Source organism: Papio anubis, chromosome 16 (genome assembly GCF_008728515.1).
Source record: "Papio anubis isolate 15944 chromosome 16, Panubis1.0, whole genome shotgun sequence".
Lineage (NCBI taxonomy): Eukaryota > Metazoa > Chordata > Mammalia > Primates > Cercopithecidae > Papio > Papio anubis.
The window spans coordinates 48927381-48952742 of NC_044991.1; the positions used below are offsets into that span (position 1 = coordinate 48927381).

A 25362-nucleotide genomic window follows, 5' to 3' on the forward strand; every position below is an offset into this window, starting at 1 on the left:
CTGGTGTGCCTGTTTGCTTAAAGCGCAATATTGGGGTGGGAGTTACCCGATTTTCCAGGTGTTGTGCGTCTCAGTTCCCCTGGCTAGGAAAAGGGATTCCCTTCCCCCTTGCGCTTCCCAGGTGAGGCGATGCCTCGCCCTGCTTCAGCTCTCGCTGGTCGGGCTGCAGCAGCTGACCAGCACTGATCGTCCGGCACTCCCCAGTGAGATGAACCCAGTACCTCAGTTGAAAATGCTGAAATCACCGGTCTTCTGTGTCGCTGGCGCTGGGAGTTGGAGACTGGAGCTGTTCCTATTCGGCCATCTTGCTCCGCCCCCCAGCTCTTCTTGTTGAATTGATCCCTTTACCATTATGTAATGGCCTTCTTTGTCTCTTTTGATATTTGTTGGTTTAAAGTCTGTTTTATCAGAGACTAGGATTGCAACCACTGCTTTTTGTTTGTTTGTTTGTTTGTTTGTTTGGCTTTCCATCTGCTCGGCAGATATTCCTCCATCCCTTTATTTTGAGCCTATGTGTGTCTCTGCATGTGAGATGGGTTTCCTGAATACAGTACACTGATGGGTCTTGACTCTTTATCCAATTTGCCAGTCTGTGTCTTTTAATTGGGGCATTTAGCCCACTTACATTTAAGGTTTTGTTATATGTAAATTTGATCCTGTCATTATGATGTTAGCTGGTTATTTTGCCCATTAATTGATGCAGTTTCTTCATAGCATCAATGGTCTTTACAATTTGGCATGGTTTTGCAGTGGCTGGTACAGGTTGTTTCTTTCCATGTTTAATGCTTCATTCAGGAGCTCTTGTAAGGCAGTCCTGGTGGTGACAAAATATCTCAGCATTTGCTTGCCTGTAAATGATTTTATTTCTCCTTCACTTATGAAGCTTAGTTTGGCTGGATATGAAATTCTGGGTTGAAAATTCTTTTCTTTAAGAATGTTGAATATTGGCCCCCACTCTCTTCTGGCTTGTAGGGTTTCTGCTGAGAGGTCCACTGTTAGTCTGCAGGGCTTCCCTTTGTGGGTAATCCGACCTTTCTCTCTGGCTGCCCATAACATTTTTTCCTTCATTTCAACCTTGGTGAATCTGACAATTATGTGTCTTGGGGTTTCTCTTCTTGAGAAGTATCTTTGTGGTCTCCATCTTTCCTGAATTTGAATGTTGGCCTCTCTTGCTAGGTTGGGGAAGTTCTCCTGGATGACATCCTGAAGAGTGTTTTCCAACTTGGTTCCATTCTCCCCGTCACTTTCAGGTACACCAATCAAACACAGATTTTGTGTTTTCACATAGTCCCATATTTCTTGGAGGCTTTGTTTGTTTCTTTTTACTCTTTCTTCTCTAATCTTGTCTTCTCGTTTTATTTCATTAAGTTGATCTTCAATCACCGATACCCTTTCTTCCACTTGATTGAATAGGCTATTGAAGCTTGCGTATGTGTCACGAAGCTCTTCTGCCATGGTTTTCAGCTCCATCAGGTCATTTAAGGTCTTCTCTACACTGTTTATTCTAGTTAGCCATTCGTCTAACCTTTTTTCAAGGTTTTAGCTTCCTTGCAATGGGTTCAAACATGCTCCTTTAGCTCAGAGAAGTTTGCTGTTACTGACCCTTCTGAAGCCTACTTCTGTCAGCTCGTCAAAGTCATTCTCCTTCTAGTTTTGTTCCATTGCTGGTGACGAGCTGTGATCCTTTGGAGGAGAAGAGGGGTTCTGGTTTTTAGAATTTTCAGCTTTTCTGCTCTGGTTTCTCCCTATCTTTGTGGTTTTATTTACCTTTGGTCTTTGATGTTGGTGACCTACAGATGGGGTTTTGGTGTAGATGACCCTTTGGTGATGATGATGCTATTCCTTTCTGTTTGTTAGTTTTCCTTCTACTAGTCAGGTCCCTCAGCTGCAGGTCTGTTGGAGTTTGCTGGAGGTCCACTCTAGACCCTGTTTGCCTGGATATCACCAGTGGAGGCTGCAGAAGAGCAAATATTGCTGCCTGATCCTTCCTGTGGAAGTTTTGTCCCAGAGGGGTACCCAACTATATGAGGTGTCTGTTGGCCCCTACTGGGTGATGTTTCCCAGTTAGGCTACACAGGAGTCAGGGACCCACTTGAGGAGGCAGTCTCTCTGCCCTCAGAACTCAAACATTGTGCTGGAAGAACCACTGCTCTCTTCAGAGCTGTCAGACAGGGATGTTTAAGTCTGCAGAAGTTGTCTGTAGCCTTTTGTTCAGCTATGCCCTGACCAGAGGTGGAGTCTATAGAGGCAGTAGGCATTGCAGAGCTGCGGTGAGCTCCACCCAGTTTGAGCTTCCTGGCCACTTTGTTTACCTACTCAAGCCTCGGCAATGGCAGATGCCCCTCCCCCGGCCAGGTTGCTGTCTCACAGTTCCATCTCAGACTGCTGCGCTAGCAGTGAGCCTGGCTACGTGGACGTGGGACCTGCCAAGCCAGGCACAGGAGAGAATCGCCTTGTCTGCCGATTGCTAAGACCTTGGGAAAAAGCACAGTATTTGGGCGGAAGTGTCCTGTTTTTCCAGGTATGGTCTGTCATGGCTTCCCTTGGCTAGGATAGGGAAGTGCCCTGACCCCTTGTGCTTCCCGGATGAGGTGATGTCCCACCCTGCTTCGGCTAACCCTCCTTGGGCTGCATCCACTGTCCAACCAGTCCCAGTGAGATGAACCAGGTATCTCAGTTGGAAATGCAGAAATCACCCGTCTTCTGCATCGATCACGCTGGGAGCTGCAGACCAGAGTTGTTCCTATTCGGCCATCTTGGCAGGAAGCCCATGGATTTATTTTTTAAAGTATTTTAGTAACTAGGTCATGATCTCTTCAAATGACTTCCTAAGCAATTCAAGAATTAGTATATTTTGTTTTTTCCTTTCAGATAATGCCTACTGTTGTAAGCTAATGTTTTTTTCTTTATTCAACAATGTAAAAGAAGATTAGACAAGTGCCGTGCTGTATTCCGTGAAGTATCTTTGAATAAAGGTAGGCACTAAAATTTGGCATTGTAGCAATCATCAAAGGCAGAATGATGAACACACCTTTCTGCATAGTGAATCAAGAGCATTTCTAAGGAAAAAAGAAAAGACCACTTCTAATCCTATAGGAGTAAATAGAATGCTTTAAAATGCATGGGGGTACAGCACATTATCCCACAGAAAATGGAGCATGCGAGACCTCATTTAGTTGTCTCAAATGAGAATTGGAAACCACGGCAAAAACACTTTGTTCTTGTGGCAGTATCTGTCACTCCAAAGTAACACTGGGAATTTGGGCATGCAGCCAGATAATTTATGCAGTTGGCATTAAAAACACTTTTTGTTTGATTTATTTGTATAATGCTTCTATTTTCTACTCCTGTTGTGTCTCAATAGACCCTAACTGTGGCATACGGTAGGCACTAAGTGAGAACCAAGCAAGCTGCAACTGAGCTATGATAAAGATGTAACAAACACCAACCTCCTTCTGCTCAGGGATAAGTCCAGCTCATGGCTTGCAGTATTTCAAATGCAATATTCACTTTGCTGAAGTGGGCACAGGCCAAAACTGATACTTTGCTGTTTCTTAATCAGGTCTATCTTTCCAAAATTCACAGAAGTCCTAACACTGTAAGGAAGGGAAAGGGAGGCTCTCTCCACAGGTAGCCATTAAATGATCAGAACCTGGTCACTCTAGGAAATCAACTGATTGATCTTTATCTCTCTGTGTGTCTTTTCTTCCTAAGAGACTCCAGATCATTCTCCAAAGGCCAGTTCCAGCCCTACCATTTTGAAAAGTCTCCGTGACCACTCTGAAAAGGTAGAGCTCCTCTGAGCTGGATGCCCTTAGTGTCCATGACATTTAAAAATATGTGTCATATGCTACTTTGTTATCTGATTTAACTTTTCACATGGGTGTAGTATCCTGCCAACACCTGTAAGCCCTGTGATGGCAGGGACCATTTCTTTTTTCTTTTTCTAAAATAGAGATGTCTCGAACTTCTGGGCTCAAGTAATCCTCCTGCCTTGGCCTCCCAAAGCACTGGGATTACAGGTGTGAGCCACTGCACCTGGCCTGTGGGGGCCATTTCTTATAGCTCATCTTGCTCATAATCAGCCATATGATGAGATACACAAAAGAGCTACATGTTGTATGTCAAATTGATTTCACTTATTACCTTGGTTCTCTTATATACACAAAATCAGCTTTTGTTTTTAAAGATTAGATGTTTACTCTGGAGATGGCAATTCCCCCACCTGTCATGGGACAGTTTCAGCTGCTGGGTTTGCTGCTCGTGGGCACTGATGAGTAGCTTTTTCAGCAGCTCACACTGCTGGCTGAGGTGCAGGTCTCGGATTTCTTGCTCCTCAGCACTGTGGGTATTGATCATTTCTGACCATTCCTTTGTGTGCTGTGCTACAATCTCTTTGACCTGTTTGGAAAAAAGGGGACAGTGCCATTGTAATCCTCATAGGTCAGGTATGAACCCAAAAGCACAACATTATTCAGATGTTTCAGATTCCTCCCACCAATTTACTTGGTGAATCATGAGACACCTATAACCACCAAAAAATAATACATATTAATCAATGGGAAGCAGGAAGTTATTGCTTATTAAAATAAGTCAATTGCTTTGGCTCTGAATAGTTAATTGTGAACCCTTATTTCACTGCCTCACACACTTTGTTTTGTTTTTTGTTTATTTGTTTGTTTTGTTTTGTTTAGACAGAGTCTGCCTCTGTTGCCCAGGCTGGAGTGCAGTGGCATGATCTCGGCTCACCGTAACCTCCACCTCCTGGGTTCAAGCAATTCTTCTGCCTCAGCTTCCCAAGTAGCTGGGATTACAGGCGCGTGCCACCACGCCCAACTAATTTTTGTATTTTTAGTAGAGACAGGGTTTCACCATGTTGGCTAGGCTGGTCTTGAACTCCCAATCTCAGGTGATCCACCTGCCTTGGCCTCCCAAAGTGCTGGGATTACAGGCGTGAGCCACCACACTCAGCCACCACTCTGGTTTGTGCAGGCCTTGGGCTCCTTTACCAATTCCATCAGGATTATCTTTATCACCTTATGTTTTTCCAGCTTCACTTTCCGGGTTTTCAGAAGATTTCACATGTTTGAATAGAGAGCTGTGTGTTCTTTTATTTCTGGATCATGACTTACTGTGTCACCCTGATAGACACTAGGGTAGAAAGTCTTCCCCACCCAATATCGAAGCTCTTTGCAATGGGGTTTTGCAGTGCCTCTTATCAAGAGCTGGAGTCTATTTCTCCAGCTCCTTGAATCTGGGTGACCTGTGACTTGCTTTAGCCAATGAGATAGTTGCAAATGTGATGCAAGCAGAGGCTGGAAAGTACTTGCCCTTCTGCTATGCTTGGATCCCTGTGGCTACCCTGTGACTGAGCCTGTGCTAGCCTGCTGGAGGTTGATAGGTCATGTGGGAAAACAACCAACAGCCAGCCAACTACCAGATACATAAGTAAGGCTATATGCCCCCCACTGACTGTAGATACACAAGTGTCTCCAGCCAAAATGAGCAGAAGTACGGCCCAAATTTCTGACCCACTGAATTGTGACCTAATAAACTGTAGTAGTTGTTTTAATGTGCTGTTCTTTGACATAGTTCATTATACAGCAAAAGCAAACTGATACTGTTGCCAAGGCTTCTCTTATTGATGCCAAGCATCTAAGAATCATGACAGTTTGCACGACTACTAATTCCCAAACATTCCAGTTAAGAAGAGATAGGTGCTGAATAACTCTTAAAGACACGTGGCTTACTGCCTCTATAGAGTTCATGCCCTACAAAATATACAGCCACCAAGGAGAACATCTTGAACAGCTTGGCTGCTCCATGCATGCAGCAGGGTCACTGGGCCAGATGACACAGCTGCATATAGATAGATGAGGCTGGCTGGTTCGACCACAGCTATTTTTGGGAGCTTTCTTTAACAGTTGTTGTTGGGGTTTTTTTTCCTTTTCATTTAAAAACTATTATTCCTGGAAGAATTGTTTTTGTTCTTAACTGGGACTTAACAATTAGTTCTCCAAATGCCCACAAACTTGATTAAAGTCTCTCAAGCTCCTACTTTCTCCTGTCTTTAAGAAAATGTGAGTAATTAGGCTTCTCTTTTAGAATATCACCTCTTAATTTTTTCTCAACCCAAATTTCCATGTAAAGTTAGGATGGAGTAAGTATCAACTACCAATTTGGGCGGTTTTCTGTCCTATGTTTAATGTTATTTCTATAGGGAAGTATATTCTGTGTTTTATATAATGTTTCCTTTTAGTATCTTTATTTATTGTTTTACTTGATGTCTCTGAGGCAGGCAACATAAATATTGTTAGTATAGTTCAACAGACAAGACAAAAGAAGATGTTCCATGAAATGGCTCTTAAAGCCAGTGAGGCTGAGGCAAATATGAACCCTGGGCTCCCCTGACATCTCAGATCAGCTGCAGGCTACTAGACCAGCTCTGGGCTACGGTTATTTCTGATTTATAATAGGTACTCCTTCTAAAAAATTACAAAGTGTCTTCTGCAAGTCACTGCTACAAAAATGGGCATTGTCTTACCTTAGATTTGTGATCTGATGTCAGCGTCTGAATTTTAATTTCTGTTTCTTTTTTCATTTCGAGACAATTACTTCCCCTGAAAATGGAAAGTTGAAAATGCATGCCAGAAATTAGATATTTTCCCATTCCCATGGGTCTTTGCTACAAAGCTTTCTGCTGAAGATAATATATTCGTCAAATAGGAGATGTCATGGCTCATTGGGCAACACTGGTATTTCTAGTAATAGATTCACACCTTACAAAATATTATCTGTTTCATGATTACTCAATTCAACCACTACACAAAGAGGCACTTCAAACCTAACAATTATTTCATTGTTAAGGGGCTGTTGTCAGTTTCCATTTTGGTTCCTGTTTTTCTTCAAGCTATTTTTCACTTATTCAATAAAATATTCTTTGGGATGAAAACTGGAAAATAGGTCCTCAGCCTTGAAGTGAATTTTTCATTCTTTCATTTGGTTATAAAGCCAGATTTTTGTCTTTTAAACATGCCAGTGAAGGAGAAAATAGCAATCCTTGGCACCATAGGGCAATTTTTGCTTCTTATTCTATTGTGAGTAGGAAATATATGCTAGGCGAGTGCCCAGCAACTATTACTGCTTATTTCAGTGATTATGTCTTCCTTTTGGAATATCCACGTTGCTGCTGAAACAAGAACAGGTCCTGAGCTTCGTCTTTAGCATGTATACTCCAGGTTATTATAGCTCAAGTCAGAATGCTTCATTATAATATAATTCTGAGTTCCTCTAAGAGAATCATTACTCTAAAAATGCAAGGTCTCGCATCAAATCTAGCACTTCTCAATGGCTGGCACTGAGCAAGTTTCTTCCCTCTTCTGTTATTCAGTGAGTTTGCAGCACTGCCGAAACATTCCCATGACTTAATTCTAGACCAATCTTTCACAGTAAATGCAATGAGAGATTTTATTCAACAGTCTCATCTGTGGGCATAAGGGTATGCACTTGTAATATTTATTTTAAAATCACGATTTTATTTTCCCCTTTCTAGTCCATCAACCTTCTTTATATTCGGGCTATGCAAAATAATTTCCATAATTTAGAATTTTCCCAACTTTAGCTTGTCTTTCCTTGTCCCCCCATTCATCTTTTTGCCATCACCTTAAAGATCCTTGAGTGGAAAGCATATGAGAGGTAGTCATTAGCCAAAGCTGGAAGCACTTGAATAAAGCTTCCCTTTCCCAGGTCAATCGTTCCTTTCAGCTGAGTAGGTAAGAGTAAGGGAAAACCCTTCATTTGTTTCAAAAATAGATCCTGCATGAGAAAGCTCCAAGGACTGTCACAGTTTCCCCTTTCACTAACTTTTTAGCAACTCAGTTGCAGTTAAAAGTCCAGGGAGGCTGGGTGCAGTGGCTCACGCTTGTAATCCCAGCACTTTGGGAGACCAAGGTAGGTCGATCACTTAAGGTCAGGAGTTCGAGACCAGCCTGGCCAACATGGTGAAACCCCGTTTCTATTAAAAATACAAAAAATTAGCTAGGCGTGGTGGCACGTGCCTGTAGTCTCAGCTACTCAAGAAGCTGAGGCAGGACAATTGCTTGAACCTGGGATGTGGAGGTTGCACTGAGCCAAGATTGTGCTACAGCACTTCAGCCTGGGCGACATAGCAAGATCAAGTCCAGGCAATCTTGATACCACGGTCAATATTAATGATGAGAAACTCTCCTCAGATATGGCTTCCAGAAGAAAGTATCTGATGTCTGATTGTCTGATTTTGAAGTACCTTTTAATGTATTGCTAAGATTCTGCTGTTTAAAGTACTTGGAAATGCTCTGTGTGGAGAGCCTGGTAGGAGTGCTGCATTTGACAGCACAGGCTCAGGAAGAAATCTACGGGTTAGACTTTCCCAGTCTCACCTACATTTAGGATAAAACAGGGCTTTATTTGTTGAGAGACCTCCAAGAGGACTCAATAGCCTGTTTTGGGGGTTAAGTGTCACACCAGGAACATTTCTATTAACCATCAAGTTTATAATAAATTACATTTTGATCCCACATTATCTTTGACAGTAAAAACAATCATGAGGTAAAGATATATTTTATCAGTTTTTTTTTTTAATTTCTAAAGGTAGCACTCATGATTGATTGAATCCAAAAATTGTAATACTATTTTTAGCAAAGAAATTTACTCTATGGTGCTTGGGTCTGAAATCTCCTTAATAAAGATTTTTGGTTTGGTTAAGCCAAAACTGTGTTTCTAAATACACTGATCCACAAAAATGCGTGAAACATTTTTTGAAAAGGTACCTTGTAAATACAAATAACCTTATTCTTGGAGAGTACTATAAAGTTGTCAACAATTTGCTCCTTGGTATTAGAGTCTATGTCACCATCACTTTCAATATTATAGCCTAAAATGTCATTAAATATGAAAAATTAATTTACAAAAAAGAAATAGGCCAAAGCTGATGTGGTTACAATCTAGAAGAATCACAGCTCCTCAAAACGTACTGCAATCACTACTAATATTGCCACATGAGCTCTGAGGTGGGTGACTCACTCACTTAAAATACAGATCAAAATGTTTTCTAAGCAACAGGCACATTTCTGCCTCAATGATACACAGTGAAACCTGGGGGGAAAACAAAAGGCAGATGATACATAATAACAGATGCTCAATAATCAGTGCCTGATTTGTATTTTTCTGAAAAATACAACTTTAATAAAAATGAAGGCACCTCTCAAATAGTGAGGCCTGAGTCCAGGGCAGGCATTTTAGTTACCCACCATTTACTCCTCAAGCAAATTACATTGGTTTCATGTCATGAACTTAGATCTTGGGATCTGAAATTTCAGCAATATGAACCAATGTCCAAGAAAATTATAACCACCATAATCTGTTCTGTTTTCAGACCTTAATTTTCTGGGTATATCTTGAGTGACTGTTAAAAGAAAAAATAGAAAACAAAAACCAAACACCAAAAAACCCAAGTACAAAAAAGAAATCTCATTCTCCTTTTGTCTCGTGCCAAAGGTTGTGGAAAACTAGAAGACATCAGCATGGATTGAAGGAAAGAGATAAAAAACAGAGAGAACCCATGGTCAAAAGGAGGAAAAATAATTTCTCAGATAAATAGAATGTATGCATGGTCTCACGGAATTTTCCCCAAAGTATTTATAAAGGGAAAAAAGTAACCTGAGAGTGCAGAAACCTGTCAGATACCACCTTAACCACGTCATCCAGGTTAACATCATCAATAATGGGACATATCAGTGTCACCCCCCCACCCCCCAATATCATGGACCGAGAAGGAAGCAGCATCACTTCCGTGGTGCGCTTGCCACAAATGCATAACCTCACTCTCATCATGAGAAATATCAGACAAATCCAAAAGGAGAGACATTCTACAAAACAACTGACCAGTACTCTTCAAAAGTGAAGTCACAAAAGACAGGGAGAGATTGAGGAATTATCATATACTGAGATGACAACTAAATGCTACGTGTAATTTTGGAGGCGATCCCAGAGTGGAAAACAAGCACTTGGGGAAAAACTGGCAAAATGTGAAAAATCACTGTGGCTTGGTTAATGGTATTGTACCACTGTTAGTTTCCTGGTTTGACAAGTATACTATGATTATGTGAGATGTTAACATTTAGGGAAAATGAATTAAGGGTATAAGGGAACTCTCTGAACTATTTTGGCAACTTTTCTGTAAATTTAAAATTAGTTCAAAATTAGAAAGGACAATCAATTCTCAGAGTAAAGAGGTATTTTTTTCAATTACTTGAGGCTAAGCTTTCTTTCTCATATTAGAACTAATTTTGATGAATTAAAAGATTTCAGAATCTCTGCTGAGAACCTTCCCCAAACCAGAAGCTACATCCACTCATTGACCTGTTATGATGTTAGAGCTTTAAAATGAATGAGTTTCTTACTTTCCATGGATAATTTTTAATGATGAAAATCAAGTCAACACTAAGTTCTTCCTTGACCTAAACAGCAGCAAAACTGTGGGAAAAGACAAAATATAAACATAGAGAAAGTCTTCAGAAGGAAATAAACAGTATTACCCCTTCTTCTTCATTGCCTTCTCTAGGATTTTCTCATGAGTCGACTTCTCTTTGTCATACTGTGCCACAATTTTGTCAACTTGCGTGCAGTGTAACTTCTGCATGGTACTGTGCTCCTGAACAAGAAGGATTTGCAGTTATGAACTGGACTCTTAGCATGGCTCACACCACATAGGCCTGGCATAACTTTCCAGCTTCCCTAGAGTCTTCATTTAGAAAGTCAAGGAGTAACCAAATCTGAGAACAGTGCAGATTCCAGATCTCCCATTCAACACCAGTTTTTTTGTCCAAGGGCATTCCCAACATGGGAGTCTCTAGCCTCAGTCTAGTGAACACGCCCAATTCAAACGCACCCCTGCTCAGCAGTGGGTAGTGCCAATCATCTCGAAGTCCTTTCTTCTACACATACACATCTCTGTAGTATTTCCACCCATTCATCTCTGTTCTGCTGTTTGAGGCATGTAATTAGCCTACTGCCCCTTCCACACATTAGTCCTCAAACATGCAAGTTCAGCCACCATATTTCTTCTCTTGTATATGCTAAATGTAACTATTCATCATGTGACATGGTTTCTAAACATCTGCACATTTTGGAGCTCTTGAATGCCATCATTATATAACGAGAGTCATCACTGTGTTTGTCACCAGAAGCTGAATTTGAATCTACATCACTTAATATTTTCACTGGCTTACTTATCTAGATGCAGTTTATGAGGATGAAGTGTTCAGGACTATGGTCTTCTGTTATACAGATATTTAAAATATTTTCCCATCTGCTTCACATAATCATTGAAATTGGGGCTGCAATGCTTTGGAAAGTAGGTATTTCAATATAAACATTATTTCTTCCTGGACAATGAAAAAGGCATTTGGCTACAGCCAATGACTTATATGAAATCAGATTTCTTTAGCTGCTCAGCCTCCCAAGCACAGAGGAAATCAGTACGATCAGAAAGTTCCAACTCTAAATGATACTTGATGTTATAGCCTAATCTTACTCTTGAGAACGAGAGAAATGGGATGCTATTCATGACTGGAATGGGTGTACCTGTTGTTCTGGTTATATAACCCCTCTCACAGTCATATTTCCTTTCACTTATTGAAAAAAATGAGTGACTTAATTTAAAAGCAAATTTATTTTCTTTCTAAGGTAGGCTTGACTTTATGCAAATCTAATTCATGAACTTCTTTTAAAGGTTTCATAACATATAAATGAGGAAGGAATTTTTAAGTCTTTACCAAGACTTCCTTAATTTCCCAGCTGTTAAGTGAATTAACACAGGATGTGACATACAATTCATTTACATACAAATTCTTTAGAAATGCATTCATGCACAAGGCCTCAGCATTCTTGTCTTTAGGAGAAGGAGTGGAGAAGGGTGATGCTGGATAGGAAGATTCCCAACATAGGAACTAACAGTGGGGACAAAGGCTAGGTGGACTTGCTGTGATCTGGGCTTACAGTAACAATGTCTTGCTTAATTTGTTATTGGAATGCCCCATAAATCTAGCCATATTACCAACGTGTGTGCAGCTTTGTCCAATAAACACATTTCAGCCAGAGCTTCTGCAATGTGGCACTGGGTTAAGGACATGCGTTCTTCAGTCCTGGGGCGAGTCACTTACCTTTCCAGAGTATGCTCATCTTTATAATTGGGATAGTGACACTTACTTCATAGGGTTGTTAGGATTAAAAGTAAATCTAATGTAAATCACATTTTAAATGTGTGTTACAGCTTATTCCAAACACAGTGACATACAAACCTATCTATACTATTCAATACCCATGATAACATACAGAGAGTGACTTGAGATACGGATATCAATCAGACTACTTAAATCAATAAATCTTTCCTCCACACTTGATCTACTGCCCCAGGAATAGAGGCACATATTGATGTATCCCTGAATGTATTTAACTACTCTTGTAATACCTTGGTACCTACTAAAATGCCCTCCTCCTAGTCTTCTTTCTAAGATTTAGAAGTCATTATGGTTGACTAACACATGTGTTAATTTTTCCTGGGCAAAAAAACAAATAAATAAATAAGGGGCTTTCTGCAAGTCTCAAAATATATCAGAAGTGCCACAGTCCTATATTATCTTGTAAATATCATTGAAAGGAGGGTGAAGACTATTTCTTTAAATATTTTAGTGCAGAACAGGACAAGTGGAGACTTTGAGGCTTGGAAATAAATTGACACAGATCTTATCCTAAGAAAATATGTTGGTGAACCTTATTAATCCAATTAGATATGAGGAATGGGACTGTTTGTACCACAAAGTTGTTTATGATGGATTCAACTCTATGTAATATGCCCTACAAGGGCAGGGCAGGTCTTTTCTCTTTAACAGTACATGGCACAAAGCTTGGTACAAAGTAGATGCTCGGTAAGTATTTATTGCATGAGTAAAAAGTCAGCATGGGAAAAATAGCAAGAGGACTTAGACTGTGGTCCCAGCTCAGCCAATAATTAACCAACTGCCCTTGTATAATACATATAAATCTTCCCAGGCCTCAATGTCTTTATTAGAAAACTAAGTTAGGGCTGGACACAGTAGCCCATGCCTATAATCCCAGCACTTTGGGAGGCTGAGGCGGGTAGATCACCTGAGGTCAGGAGTTCAAGACTAGCCTGGCCAATGTGGTGAAAACCCATCTCTACTAAAAATACAAAAATTAGCTGGGCATGGTGGTACACACCTGTAATCCCAGCTACTCTGGAGGCTGAGGGACGAGAAACACTTGAACCCAGGAGGCAGAGGTTGCAGTGAGCCGAGATCATGCCATTGCATTTCAGCCTGGGTGACAGAGCAAGACTCCATCTCAAAAAAAAAACATAAAAGAAAAGAAAAGAAAACTGAGTTAGGTACCTTTGCCTAACCTAATTCATGAGTTGCTTATGAGGTGCAAGGTTACCCAACATATGTAGAAATAATTTGAAAAACTGAAAGCATATTGAATGAAAGTGATTACAATTAATGTCAGTAACAGGAAAGCTGGTCCTGAAAAATTGTCTCTGTTTCTCTTTTTACTCAAAACTCCATCCCTGTGTGGTAGGCAGTCATTGCTGAAGTGTTCCGGGATAACTTGATGCCCAGACACTACTTCTCCTTTCAGAAAGAAATGGGGATCCTAATTACTGATTTCCATGTGACTCCGGTCAAGTCTCAGCTTCTTGTGCTATAAAATGAAGAAGGCATGAAATGATCTCTAAGTCCATCTTAGCTTAGAAAAAAAAAAAAAAAAAGTTCATTATTGATTTTATTCTTTTGGTCCTTAGTTAAATCATGAAAAACTATGGAAGAGACATACATTTCTCATTCATTCAAGCCAAGAGTACCAAAATCAAATGTGTTGACTTAAAGTCAATCTTAACTGGGACATTTTGGGGAAAAAACACGTACAGCATTTAGAAGAATTTGTGTATGTTTCTTATCCAAGTTAAGAGTAAATTCAGCTTCTTCTGGGAAAAACTGCCGCTGCAATTCATTCTTGTGACTGATGTGACTACGGGCGTGAATGATCGCACCACAGAGGGTGCTGAAAAATTGGAGTAAATCATGTTTGCTCAACATGTAACTCTGAGATTACCAATAGGTGGACTCTGCGGGCAACCACTGTGTCTCTGCCCCTTTCCACTGCAAAACCAAGTTACAGGTCTGGTTCTAAGGTCTGACCATGAATTAAAATGGATGAGTTTAACAACAGTGTTGGTGCTGTCATCTAAATTGCTTGCATAGCAAAGAGAAAATTTTCCATCAGTAGCTTTACTAAAAATGCCAGAGTTTAGTAGGCTTCTCAGGCATTTCATTTGACTCATTTAATGTTGATGCTGCAAACTGGTGGCCTAAGGACTGTATCCAGCCTGCAGATGTAGTTTTTAGTTTTGGGATTTTTTTTGTTTTTTTGTTTTTTTTTGCCTATGCGGTTTCAAAAAGAGGTTGAATTAGAGGCTGATAATAAAAGATCAGGAAATTCAGATAAGCTTTCTGATTTTTTGATTCTCCTCTAAGAGAACACGACTGGCCCATCTACTCTCCAGGCACCAATGGTGGTAGCTCAGTCTGACTTGGCCTGTGGATAGAGATAAGTGCTCCCAGCTTTTGTGGAGTCAACACCTGGCCAACTTCCCTCAGCTACTTCCTGCTTGGTCCCCATAGGCATTTGAATTGTAATTCCACGTCTAACATGTTATAGAGATATGTATCCAACTTTGGGTTTTACATTTTTGGCTCTAAGAAATTGACCTCATTGGACAATTGAAAAGCATGCCTGTCTCTTAATGAAAGTAACTGCAGCTCTGGATCCCAATGAGTCACGTGCTGGGGGAGGATTATTACTAATTAATTCTCCTTTTTCTGTGTCTCATATAATAGACACTTGAAAAACCATTGCCCTAGTTTCCATTTCGAATTGAAGTGGTTCTAGAAAGTAAGAGACAAGTCTAATTGCCAGTACACTCAGAGGGTCAAAGGCAGTTGACCATTGCCATTTTCCAAAAATAGGCATTTTAATGAGCATTGTTATATCCATTTGGGGTGCAAATGGTCATTACCCCCATCTTTTCTTCTCAATATCCTAACAGCAAATCACACAACTAATTGCAAATGGCAGAACCTCACATTCACACCACTGTTCCTTTTCTATCTGGTAGCTAACCTGCAAGTTTGGAAATAAGCTGGCCTTGGGACCATACATTTATTTCTTAAACTGCTGAGATTTAGTTCATAGATTCTCTGCTTCCCTTTAAGTCTAAAAATTAGAATTATTTATCTAGGCCAATCTTTTGGCTTCCCTGGGCCACATTGGAAAAAGAATTGTCTTGGGCCACACGTAAAACACTGACACTAATGATAGCCAATGAGCAAAAAAAAAAAAAAAAAAAAAAAAAAAAAAAAGGTCTATGCATACATATTACAATGTTTTAAGAAAGTTTACAAATTTGTGTTGGGCTGCATTCAAAGCCACCCTAAGCTGCATGTGGCCTGGGGGCTGCAGGTTGGACAAGCTTGATCTAGGCTAATATGTAAGAGCTGAGATCTCCCTACAGTCGCTGGATATAGACTAAATACTAGTCCCTGTTCTTAGCTACCAAGTGCTGTTTGGGCCAGGGGCACAGTAGTAGGGAGAGTGCAGCCCAGGCCATATTTCTTCTTCAGCAGGTCATTTTATGACACAAGGTTTTGGGGTGGTAAGCCTTAGCTCCATGTTGGGTGGCTGAAAACTGTTATAAAAGAGCTGAAGATGTCCTTTCACAGAAAGGATGGGGGAATTAATTCTCACTATTATGTGGCAAGAGGGTAAAACCTCTGTTTCTTTAGGGAGGCTTGATAAGCGTCTTTGCAGGCAATTAGTGGGGTTTCTATTAACGGGTCAAGAGAAAGTAAAAAGTGCTACATAATATTCCTAAAAAAACAGTCCTCAAAATTTAGCATGCAGAGGAGAGGAGTTTATTTAAATCGTATTTCCTATACTCTTTTCTTAGGGATGATGGCTAAGTGTCAGGTAGGCACTAGAATACATATTTTTTGTAAAGCCTCCAGCTCTTGGCCCAATGACCTTATGTTGAAAAACCAGTCCTGAAGGAACCCAAGACATCTGTGCCCTGATAGGTTCATGATTGCTCTTAAAAACCTGTTACTGAGACCATAAAGAAAAAGATGTGTGAAGAGAAGAAAAATTAGTGTGGGAAACATCAGAGGCAGCTGAGTGTAGTGGTTACAAGTCTGAGTTCTCAAGTCAGGCTGAATTTGGTTCAAATCCTGACTCTACCACTTAAAAACTAGGTGATTTAATGAAGTTGTGTTTTTTTAAGTATTAATAAGCTAATCTGTTGAATGGCTGGCAGACTATAAAAATGGCCACAGTTATTTCCCTTTCTGTATCCAATCCCACTTCTGATGTAACTTTGAGACCTGTCAAAAGGTAGAGTCCTCATAAGGCCAGACTTAGGACCTACTTTGGCCAAAAAATGAGGTGGAAGTGATGGTGTGTCAGTTCTGAGCTGGGGCCACAAGAAACCATGCGTGATCTGCTTGGTCTCTCGGGACCCCAGTCATGTGAACAAGCCTGGACTAGCCTGCTGGAAGACAGGAGACCACATAAAGCAGAGAGGAAGTGGTTTAGTAGAGGCTGTCCTAAATCAGCCAGTCCCCCATCTGCCAACCAAACTGGTAGTAACAGCAGGTTCATGAGTGAATCCAGCTGAGACCAGAAGAACCATCCAGCTAAACCCAGCTCCAACTGCTGATGCACAAAATTGTGAGCCAAATAAATGGTCATTGTTTTAAGTCACTACAGTTTAGGGTGGTTTGTCACCCTGCAAAAGCTAACCGATACAAAACTCATATACTCATATAATTATAGTACTCCTTTATATAACTGTTATGAGAATACCTAAGAATATGCGCTTAAGCAAGTATCAATATGTATAAGCTAGTATTGCCACTTTAAAAGTGTTGACTGACAGAAAAATCAGTGTTAGGATAAACACGTCATATGGAGATCAGGCATGAAGTATGTCCAATGGTAATAGATTCACCACATTGTGCCCCTCTCTTTAACCAGCTTTTCAGTTTTCAGTTTTAAAGACATGTTTTTCTTTTGTTTGCTTTTTTGTTTTGTTTTGTTTTGCTTTGTTTTGTTTTTGAGACAGTCTCGCTCTTGTCACCCAGGCTGGAGTGCAGTGGTGCAATCTCGGCTCACTGCAACGTCCGCCTCCCGGGTTCAAGTGATTCTCCTGCCTCAGCCTCCCAAGTAACTGGGATTACAGGCACCCGCCACCACGCCTGGCTAATTTTTGTATTTTTAGTAGAGACAGGGTTTTGCCATGTTGGCCAGGCTGGTCTCGAACTCCTGACCTTGGCTGAGATCTGCTTGCCTTGGCCTCCCAAAGTGCTGGGATTACAGGCATGAGCCACCATGTCTGGCCTAAAGACATGTTAACAGAGCTGGCATCAGTATATATTAGGCAAGTAAATATTCATTATATTCTTCATCTTAGAAGTTAGCTTGCGCAGGGCCTGATGGCTCCAGGGAGTAAATAGACAACTCCGATGTAGGTTAAGTTCTAAAAACTAAGGAGCATCCTTTCTTAGTCACAGTCCTGATAATCAGCAATGTATCATCTCTATCCAAAGTTGATAGTGATTTTCCATAATGTCCCAGGTGATATCACTGCATTTGACCCAGTGAGGGAACTTGTCCACTTAGTGAAGCATCCCATATCCTACACAGGAGAATGGTGCAAGAGTTTGGATTCTGGACTCTTGATTTTGGTTCAAATATCGGCTCTGCTGCTTCCTAACTCTGGGACATCAGATAACTTCACTAATTCCTAATTCCCTCACATGTAAATAGAGACTCACATAGAATTTACCTTATAGGGTAGAGAGTGTTAAATGAGACAATGCATGTAAAGTGCTGAGTACAGCATCTGAAAATTACTGAGCATGCAGGAATTCTAGTTGCTATTATTACCACCCATCACAGCATATTTTCTGGCCATGCCTCAAGAAAATATTAAATGAAGCTAAAATCTCTATGTTTCCAACTAGCCCAAAGGCCACTGAGGTGTCTGCTCAATAAAAGAGATCTAATTTAAATGCAAGAAAAATCTGTTAGATAGTGCTGCAGCATACGGGCACCCACTCTATTCCTAATAATTGAAGTCATTTAAGGTGCTTTCTTTCTTATTTCTCATTCTTACTCTTTTTCTGTTGACTTTCCATAGTTCAGCCTGTTGTCAATAACCAACAACACTGAAGAAGTCCCTACTTTAAATTGTTCTGTCTCCAATAACCCCATTGAGCAATGTAAGGAATTTCACTGAATGGAATTATTTATAAAACTTAGAAACAAACAGTCTTTGAAGCGAAGTGACTGTATCAGCAAATCCATTGAGCCAGAAGTTCAATAATACAGGGAACATTACTAGGATAAGAGTAGGCCCAACTTCTCAAAGGAGCACAAACTCTTAAAGAAATAACAGGTTTCCAGACAATGTTCTCGGCATCTCAATATGTGGAATGATTAAAAGGTATATTACTTAAGCCAAGTTCTGATAGACATGCCTTGGTTTGAGGCTTGGATCAGAGAATAAAGAAGTAGGACTGCAAGATTAGTTTAAAAGAACTCAGACGTTGTTTCAAATTAATAAATTATAAATTAAGTTTCTCTTGCTCTCATTGCCCTGAATAGAAGAGGACAGACATTATCCTACCAGCAGCAGCTGGTTACTATACGTCTTTAGGAAGGAAAGAGGTACTACCTTTTCCTTCTTTACCTGTGAGGGAGTCTGGAAGTGATGATGTTTGAGTGGCGTGAAGTTTTTCAACCCACAGGATAATTCCTGGAGCCACCTCCTGCTGTTGTCTTATAATTTGCAACTAGCTCTTATAATTTTTCATAATCATTGTCAAAAAAGACCACTTCTTATGGGTAAAAAGCAAGAATAAATCTATTTCAGAAGTAGGCTGGCAACTGGGCAAGGTTTACATAAAGGAGAAAAAGTGACAAGTGTTCTCTCTCTAGGTGCTATGAGTGGGAGGTTGAAAGATTGCTAGCATCTCCTTCCACGCACCACTGTGTATGGCAAACTATGTGACAGTGATCTGGCAATTTAGGTAACTGGTGGCTAGAATTGTGAGCTGCTCTTCAATATTTTATATAGTCATGTTATTTGTGAACTAATTTTTTTTTTTTTTTTTAGATGGAGTCTCACTCTGTCACCTACGCTAGAGTGCAATGGCGCGATCTCAGCTCACTGCAACGTCTGCCTTCCGGGTTAAAGCAATTATCCTGCCTCAGCCTCCTGAGTAGCTGGGATTACAGGGGCATGCCACCACGCCCAGCTAATTTTTGTATTTTTAGTAGAGACAGGATTTTACCATGTTGGTCAGGTTGCTCTCGAACTCCTGACTTCGTGATCCACTCACATTGGCCTCCCAAAGTGCTGGGATTACAGGCATGAGCCACTGTGCCTGGCCTAGTGAAACAATTTTTAAATGGATGAAGCTTTGCTATGCATTTGAAAGAATTGTTAGAAATGCAGACTACAAACCAGTGACAAGCACTCCCAAACAGATTCTATTTTTTAATTTCATTGTTGACCAGTTAGAATGAGTTATTGCTGTTAAATGGTCTGGTATCAGCTTCAAAGTAGTGTTTTTGGCTACAAATGATTCATCCATACATAACACAAAATAGCAGCTTTAAAACACTGTACCTTTGCATGTTTCTTCTTTAAAGAATTTAGCTCTTTCTGCTGTTTCTTTAAATGCTTCAAGTAAGCCTTTGGGAGAAAAATAGAATCAAAAATAGTTTTTTTTTTTTTTTGTAATCACAATGATTACACTTGGTGAGAAACAAAAATATATCGGTGTCACCAATATGTGTAATACAAGAGTGCTTGCAGAATAGTCAAGCAATTTTACCTTCATCTGCTTTAAATCTTCTATCCTTACTTGAGGGATAAGTTCAATACCTAAACAACAACAAAAAAATTAAGTCACTATGTATACTAAAAACTAGAGAGAATAACTGATAATATAGAATTGACATATTGAAATCTCATCGGAAGACTTTGAAGCAGCTTTACACGTGATGAATATAAACATCTTTAAGTTCCTATTACAAAGCAATTAACTGGACAATTGAAATGTTGCATGTCTTAACTTAGGTCAGGTTTCCTACAAGCAGAGCCTAAGAAGGGGATTCATGTGCATGTGACTGATTGAGGGCAGACTCTCAGGAGAAACCCCTAAGGGAATGAAGGAAGTGGAGCGGGGCAGAGGAAGAAGGTAGGGTGTGTTTCTAGTTGAAATACAGCCTCAGTCTGATCCTACAGGGAGCTCTTCAGTACAAATGGCACCCAAGAGTCGTTCCACCTTGGCGAAAAGAGGCTGGGCTTTTGTAACCCTGGATCAATCAGCTGAGAGCTATAGAGGTTTCACAAAACCTTTCAGGCAAGGGAACTCTCATGGTCTCAGGGCAATTCTCTGGAGAAGGGCAGTGAAATGTCCAATCAGCCAAAATTCACAGGAGCTGGGAGATGGGATAGTGAACCCATAAAGGGAAGCTGGTCAGGCACCAAAGCATCTATTATCCTTACTCTTACCTTTGTATTTCAAGGCATATCATACCAGTCAACTAATTCCCAACTCTATTCTCAATTCAGTCATCATGACAGAATAAAACATTTTTTTCTGGCTTCTCCCTTTTACCAAATTCAATCTTAGCATTTAAGCAATGTGCTATTGAGCATAGCAATGCCTTAAACATACAGGAACTAATAAAATCAAGCCAGTGTATAACAGGAGGCTATCAGGAGGAGCTAGGGTAATACACTAAGTCATCCTACCATCTGAGTGATGCTAACCCAGGTGTTGTCATAGCAACAACATTTGTAGCCAGATCCTCAAACAGTTTGTTTGACTGCAGATTTTCATCTTAGGCAAACAAAATGAATGTGCACTCTGTGCTATAATTGATTTCCATTAGAATCCCAAAGGCTAGGTATGATATATTTAAGAGAGATAGGCATCAAGTCCCAGGCTCTTGTTTTTCCCTTTTATTCATTTTAAGATGTGCACATCCAATGACAGGGTGGTCAGGCCGCAGAAGGAAAGTTTTGGCTGAGGGAAATCAGCCTTGTGATCTGTAACATTTTATGATCAGGGTGTGAAGGGTCCGTGGGGGCTCTCTACTGATCTCCTAAGTTGGCCTTCACAAGCTATCTCCCCAGTGACTGAGGCAGGGTAAGGCAAGACAGTGATTCCTGGCACACAAAGAGCTCCCTGTCTTTAGGCCTCAGCTCGCTCGTCTATAAAAATGAACATACAGGATTTGGGGAGTATGCAAGGTTCTCCAGAGATCTAGCAAATTCTACGAGTTTGACCCAGTCTGATGAAACTTACTCTCTCTCTTTCTCAATTTTTATTTTATTTTTTGTTCTTGGTTCAGCTAAGTCTTGATTAAAAGAAACCTACAAAAACATAAACTTCCCTCAATTACCTGGTTTTGTGTTTTGGGGGAAAGACACAATTTGTAAAAATTTTGGTTCCCATAAGTGATTTAGTTAGAAAAAATACCCACATTCTACAGAAGAGGACAGTTCCATCTGCCTGCGGAGAACAGGCTTCCCCATAGAGCTTTGCATGATAATGGGAATGTTCCACGCATGGGTCTGTCCAACTGACAGCCTCTAGCCCCCTGTGGCTCTTGAGCACCTGAAATGTGGCTAGTGTGAATGAGGAACTCAAGGTTTAACTTTTAAGTTAATTGTTAAAGAAATTCAAATAGCCCCATGTGGTTAGTGGTAGCCCCATGTGGTTAGTGGCTACTATATAGGACCCTGCAGGTCTACAGGCTTCCCTGGTATGAAAGTAGGTTAGGCAGCACATTTGGGGCCCCAAAGGTTTTGGCTAATTGAAGTTTCACTACATAAAATTTTTGTTCATATCAGCATAGTTCCTTAACAATAACTTGTTTTCTCTTAATCGCTAATCTGGAAATTAGGAGCTGGGTTTTCTTAATCCTTTGTTCTTAAAATCAGAAAGAAAAATAAAGTTGTGTTGGTGCAGTCGTTGCCGTTTGGCTGAATGTCTAAGAAAAACCGTTTGGAATTTCACACCTCCCCACCTTCATAGATGTCTGTAGCAAACGCTGTCTGCTCCAGCCACACACCATGCCCTCTCTACATCAGCTCTTCTAGTTCACTTCCAATTGCCAGCGTCCGAATGTCGACAAATTTATCCCTTCCACGGGAACCCTCAAGAAAAGGCTGACAGGAGTCAGGGTATACATTCCCCAGCTCCCTCTTCCCTCTAAGAGGAGACATCTGAGAAGTATGTGCAATGCTAGCCCCCACAGTTTCTCCAGGACATTAAGTTCCAGGTGCTTCCTGGCAACTGGCTTTAAAACATTCTAATTACTGACTGCCTTCCCTCCCTGGTGTCACTTCTTCACACCTCTATCCGTGTCCACTGCATCCTAGAATAAACTACTTGCACTGGAAGCCTTCTCTCAGGGTCTGCTTTGGGGTGACTCAAATTAAGACAGTTTTCTGGAAAGAAATGGAAGTTTGCTTTCTCAAATGACATCTCTTCCCCCAAAGGCTCCTGGAGTAGAGTTTACTCCCCACTCCACCCCAATCCATGGAGAGGCGTGGGAAAAATACCTACAAACCTCTCTCTTGTACTTCCATGCCATTCTCCTAAAAGCTATCATACAAAAGAACAGACCTCTCACTTACACCAGGCTCTGCTGAGCCTAGCTACCTCCACGTGTGTCCTTCTAGGTCACACACTGCCCTGCCCCATGAACTTCAGTATCTGACTTGTGGTTTTCCTATGCAGGCACTCCCAGACATCCAACACAGTGATTCAATATGCATGAGAAGAATATGCTGGGTGACTTTCCTTTCTATTTCCATGATGCCTTCCATTCTAGAAATCTTCATCTCCACTTTACGTCACCTCCCACTGACAGTTGTAAATGGGATGTTAACACTGCTTGAAACTGCCCCTCCTCCAAGACACGTACTTAGAGGTACCTCTTTCTGACTGCAATCTCTATCCTGCCAACTTCACTCACTCCCTTACACCTACCAAGCAAGCTTTTTACTTTCATCTTGTTTCTGGTTCCCTTTAACCTTTTCCTTTCCTAGCAAAGTCTCTCTCCTCTAGTATCTACCCCCCGGAACATTAACCTATAAATTATGATCAGGGTGGCAGACTGAGTGCAAAAATGGCCAAAAAATTCTACCTCTCCCTGTTTCCACACCTACTTACATGTGACTTTGGAACTCCTCCCATCAAGATGTGGAATCTGTTTCCCCAACTCTTGAATCTGGGCTGGGCCATGTGACTTGCTTGGGAAGATGGAATGTAGTGGAAAGGATGTCATGCCAGTTCTAAGTCTAGGACTCATCAAGGAACCTGACATACAGATGGTCCCCAACTTACAGTGGTTCAACTTTGCAATGATGCAAAAGTGATATGCATTCAGTAGAAAGCATATGTTGAATTGTGAATTTTGATCTTTTCCTAAGCTAGAGATATGCACTGGGGCTGCAGCAAGCCTCAGCTCTCAGTCAGCTGTATACTCTACAGTGTACTGCACTTAATAAGTTACATGAAATATTTAACACTTTATTATAAAATAGGCTTTGTGTTAGATGATTTTGCCCAACTGTAGACTAATGTAGGTGTTCTGAGCACATTTTAAATAGGCTAGACTAAGCTAAGTTATGATGTTCAGTAGCTTAGGTATTAAACACATTTTTGACTTAACGATATGTTCAGCTTATGAGGATGTAACTCTGTCATAAGTCGAGGAGCATCTGTACTTTCACCTCCATTTTAGAACATTACAACTGCCATGTGAACAAGTCCAGGCTAAGCTGATGAAAGATGAGAGTTCACAAGGAAGACAGCCCACTTGTCCCAGCCAATGACACCTTAGCTGAACCCCAAACATTTGAATAAGCATAGCTAAGATTAGCTGAGTCACTGATACTTATCCACCCGTTACCAGAAAAGCCACCCAGACAACCTCATGAGCTATAATACATGCTTACTTTATTTAAATTTCTGACTTTTGCAGTTGCTTGTTACACAGCAATAGCCCACTGTTACAATGTCATAACTTAATGCTCTTCAATCTTTTGGTCCCAGACCATACACATTATGATAATTTCAGGCTTGCAATTTCCTAAGCTGTACTTTGTCCATAGTTGTTGCTGAGTTTCTGGGCACTGCTGAAGAAGTAATGAGATCAAGCTACATCAACTTAATACACACCACCAACCCTCACCAGGGTCCTGTGTGCTATGTGGCAGACCTCCTCCTTATTTCTTGTGGATCGTTCTATTCCAGACAGTGGCAACTCCAAAGCTTTTCTATACTGTTGTTTTTCAGTTCTACCTCTACCTTTCTCAGCAGAGAGCAGTCACCTAACCAACTTCTTAGATCAGACAGAATCTATCTATGTTATACTACAAAAATGACCACTATTTATTTCCCCTCTAATCAAAAGGTAGAGTCTACTTCTTTACCCCTTGAATATTGGTTCACTTTGTGACCTGCTATGGCCAATGATATACCAGCAGAGGCTGGAAAAGGGCTGCTCTTTAAACTCAGGGAATACCATACGAATAAGCCTGCTCAGGCTTCAGGATGATGTGAAACAACTTGCCAAATGACAGAGGTGTGCATAAGGTCATCCCACATCTACCTTCCAGTCAATCTATCAGCTGATCACAGGTGCATAACAAGACACAGAGATTAGCCAAGCCAGTTTAGATCAACCAACCCAGTGAAACATGATCTCAATAGATGGTGGTTGTCTTAAGCTACTAAAATTTGAGGTCATTTGTTATGCAGCGTAAGCTGACTGATACACCATCTGTCAGAATTCTTCCTGTCTATCCTGAAGCTTCTATTCACTCATCATTCTTCTTGGTTCAGACAGAACATATCTCTTCCTTCCTTATCCAGCTGAATTTCACCCTTTTTGTTGATTCAGATCTTCCTTATGGTCTTTTTTTACCATGTACTCTCTTTTGCATTTTCCTTGTTTTCCCTTATTAGTTCCTACCAACATGCTACTGTCCCCCAGAACAACCACCTTATGTCTTAAATTATGTCTCACATTTTTCTAACTGTATTTATGCCGTCATCATCCAATCATTGCTGGTTCAGCAATAATTTTGTAGTCTTCACTTCTCTGGACTTATCTATAGCATCTTTTCAAAACTAATTCTTCTTAGAACATAGACCTCTC

General features: G+C 40.7%; 1 protein-coding gene across 19 annotated transcripts in view; it reads right to left on the minus strand.

Annotated features, from left to right (window-relative positions):
* PLCB4 (phospholipase C beta 4) overlaps positions 1–25362 on the minus strand; it is a 419746-nt gene that overhangs the window by 22653 nt on the left and 371731 nt on the right. For all 19 annotated transcript variants that reach the window (XM_021921227.1, XM_021921224.1, XM_021921225.1 and 16 more), the window contains 5 exons: positions 20013–20062; positions 19805–19870; positions 10575–10690; positions 6545–6620; positions 4226–4401 (listed from right to left, as the gene is read on the minus strand). In XM_021921227.1, the coding sequence (XP_021776919.1) occupies positions 4226–4401; positions 6545–6620; positions 10575–10690; positions 19805–19870; positions 20013–20062 (484 nt within the window). The remainder of the gene's footprint in view (positions 1–4225; positions 4402–6544; positions 6621–10574; positions 10691–19804; positions 19871–20012; positions 20063–25362) is intronic.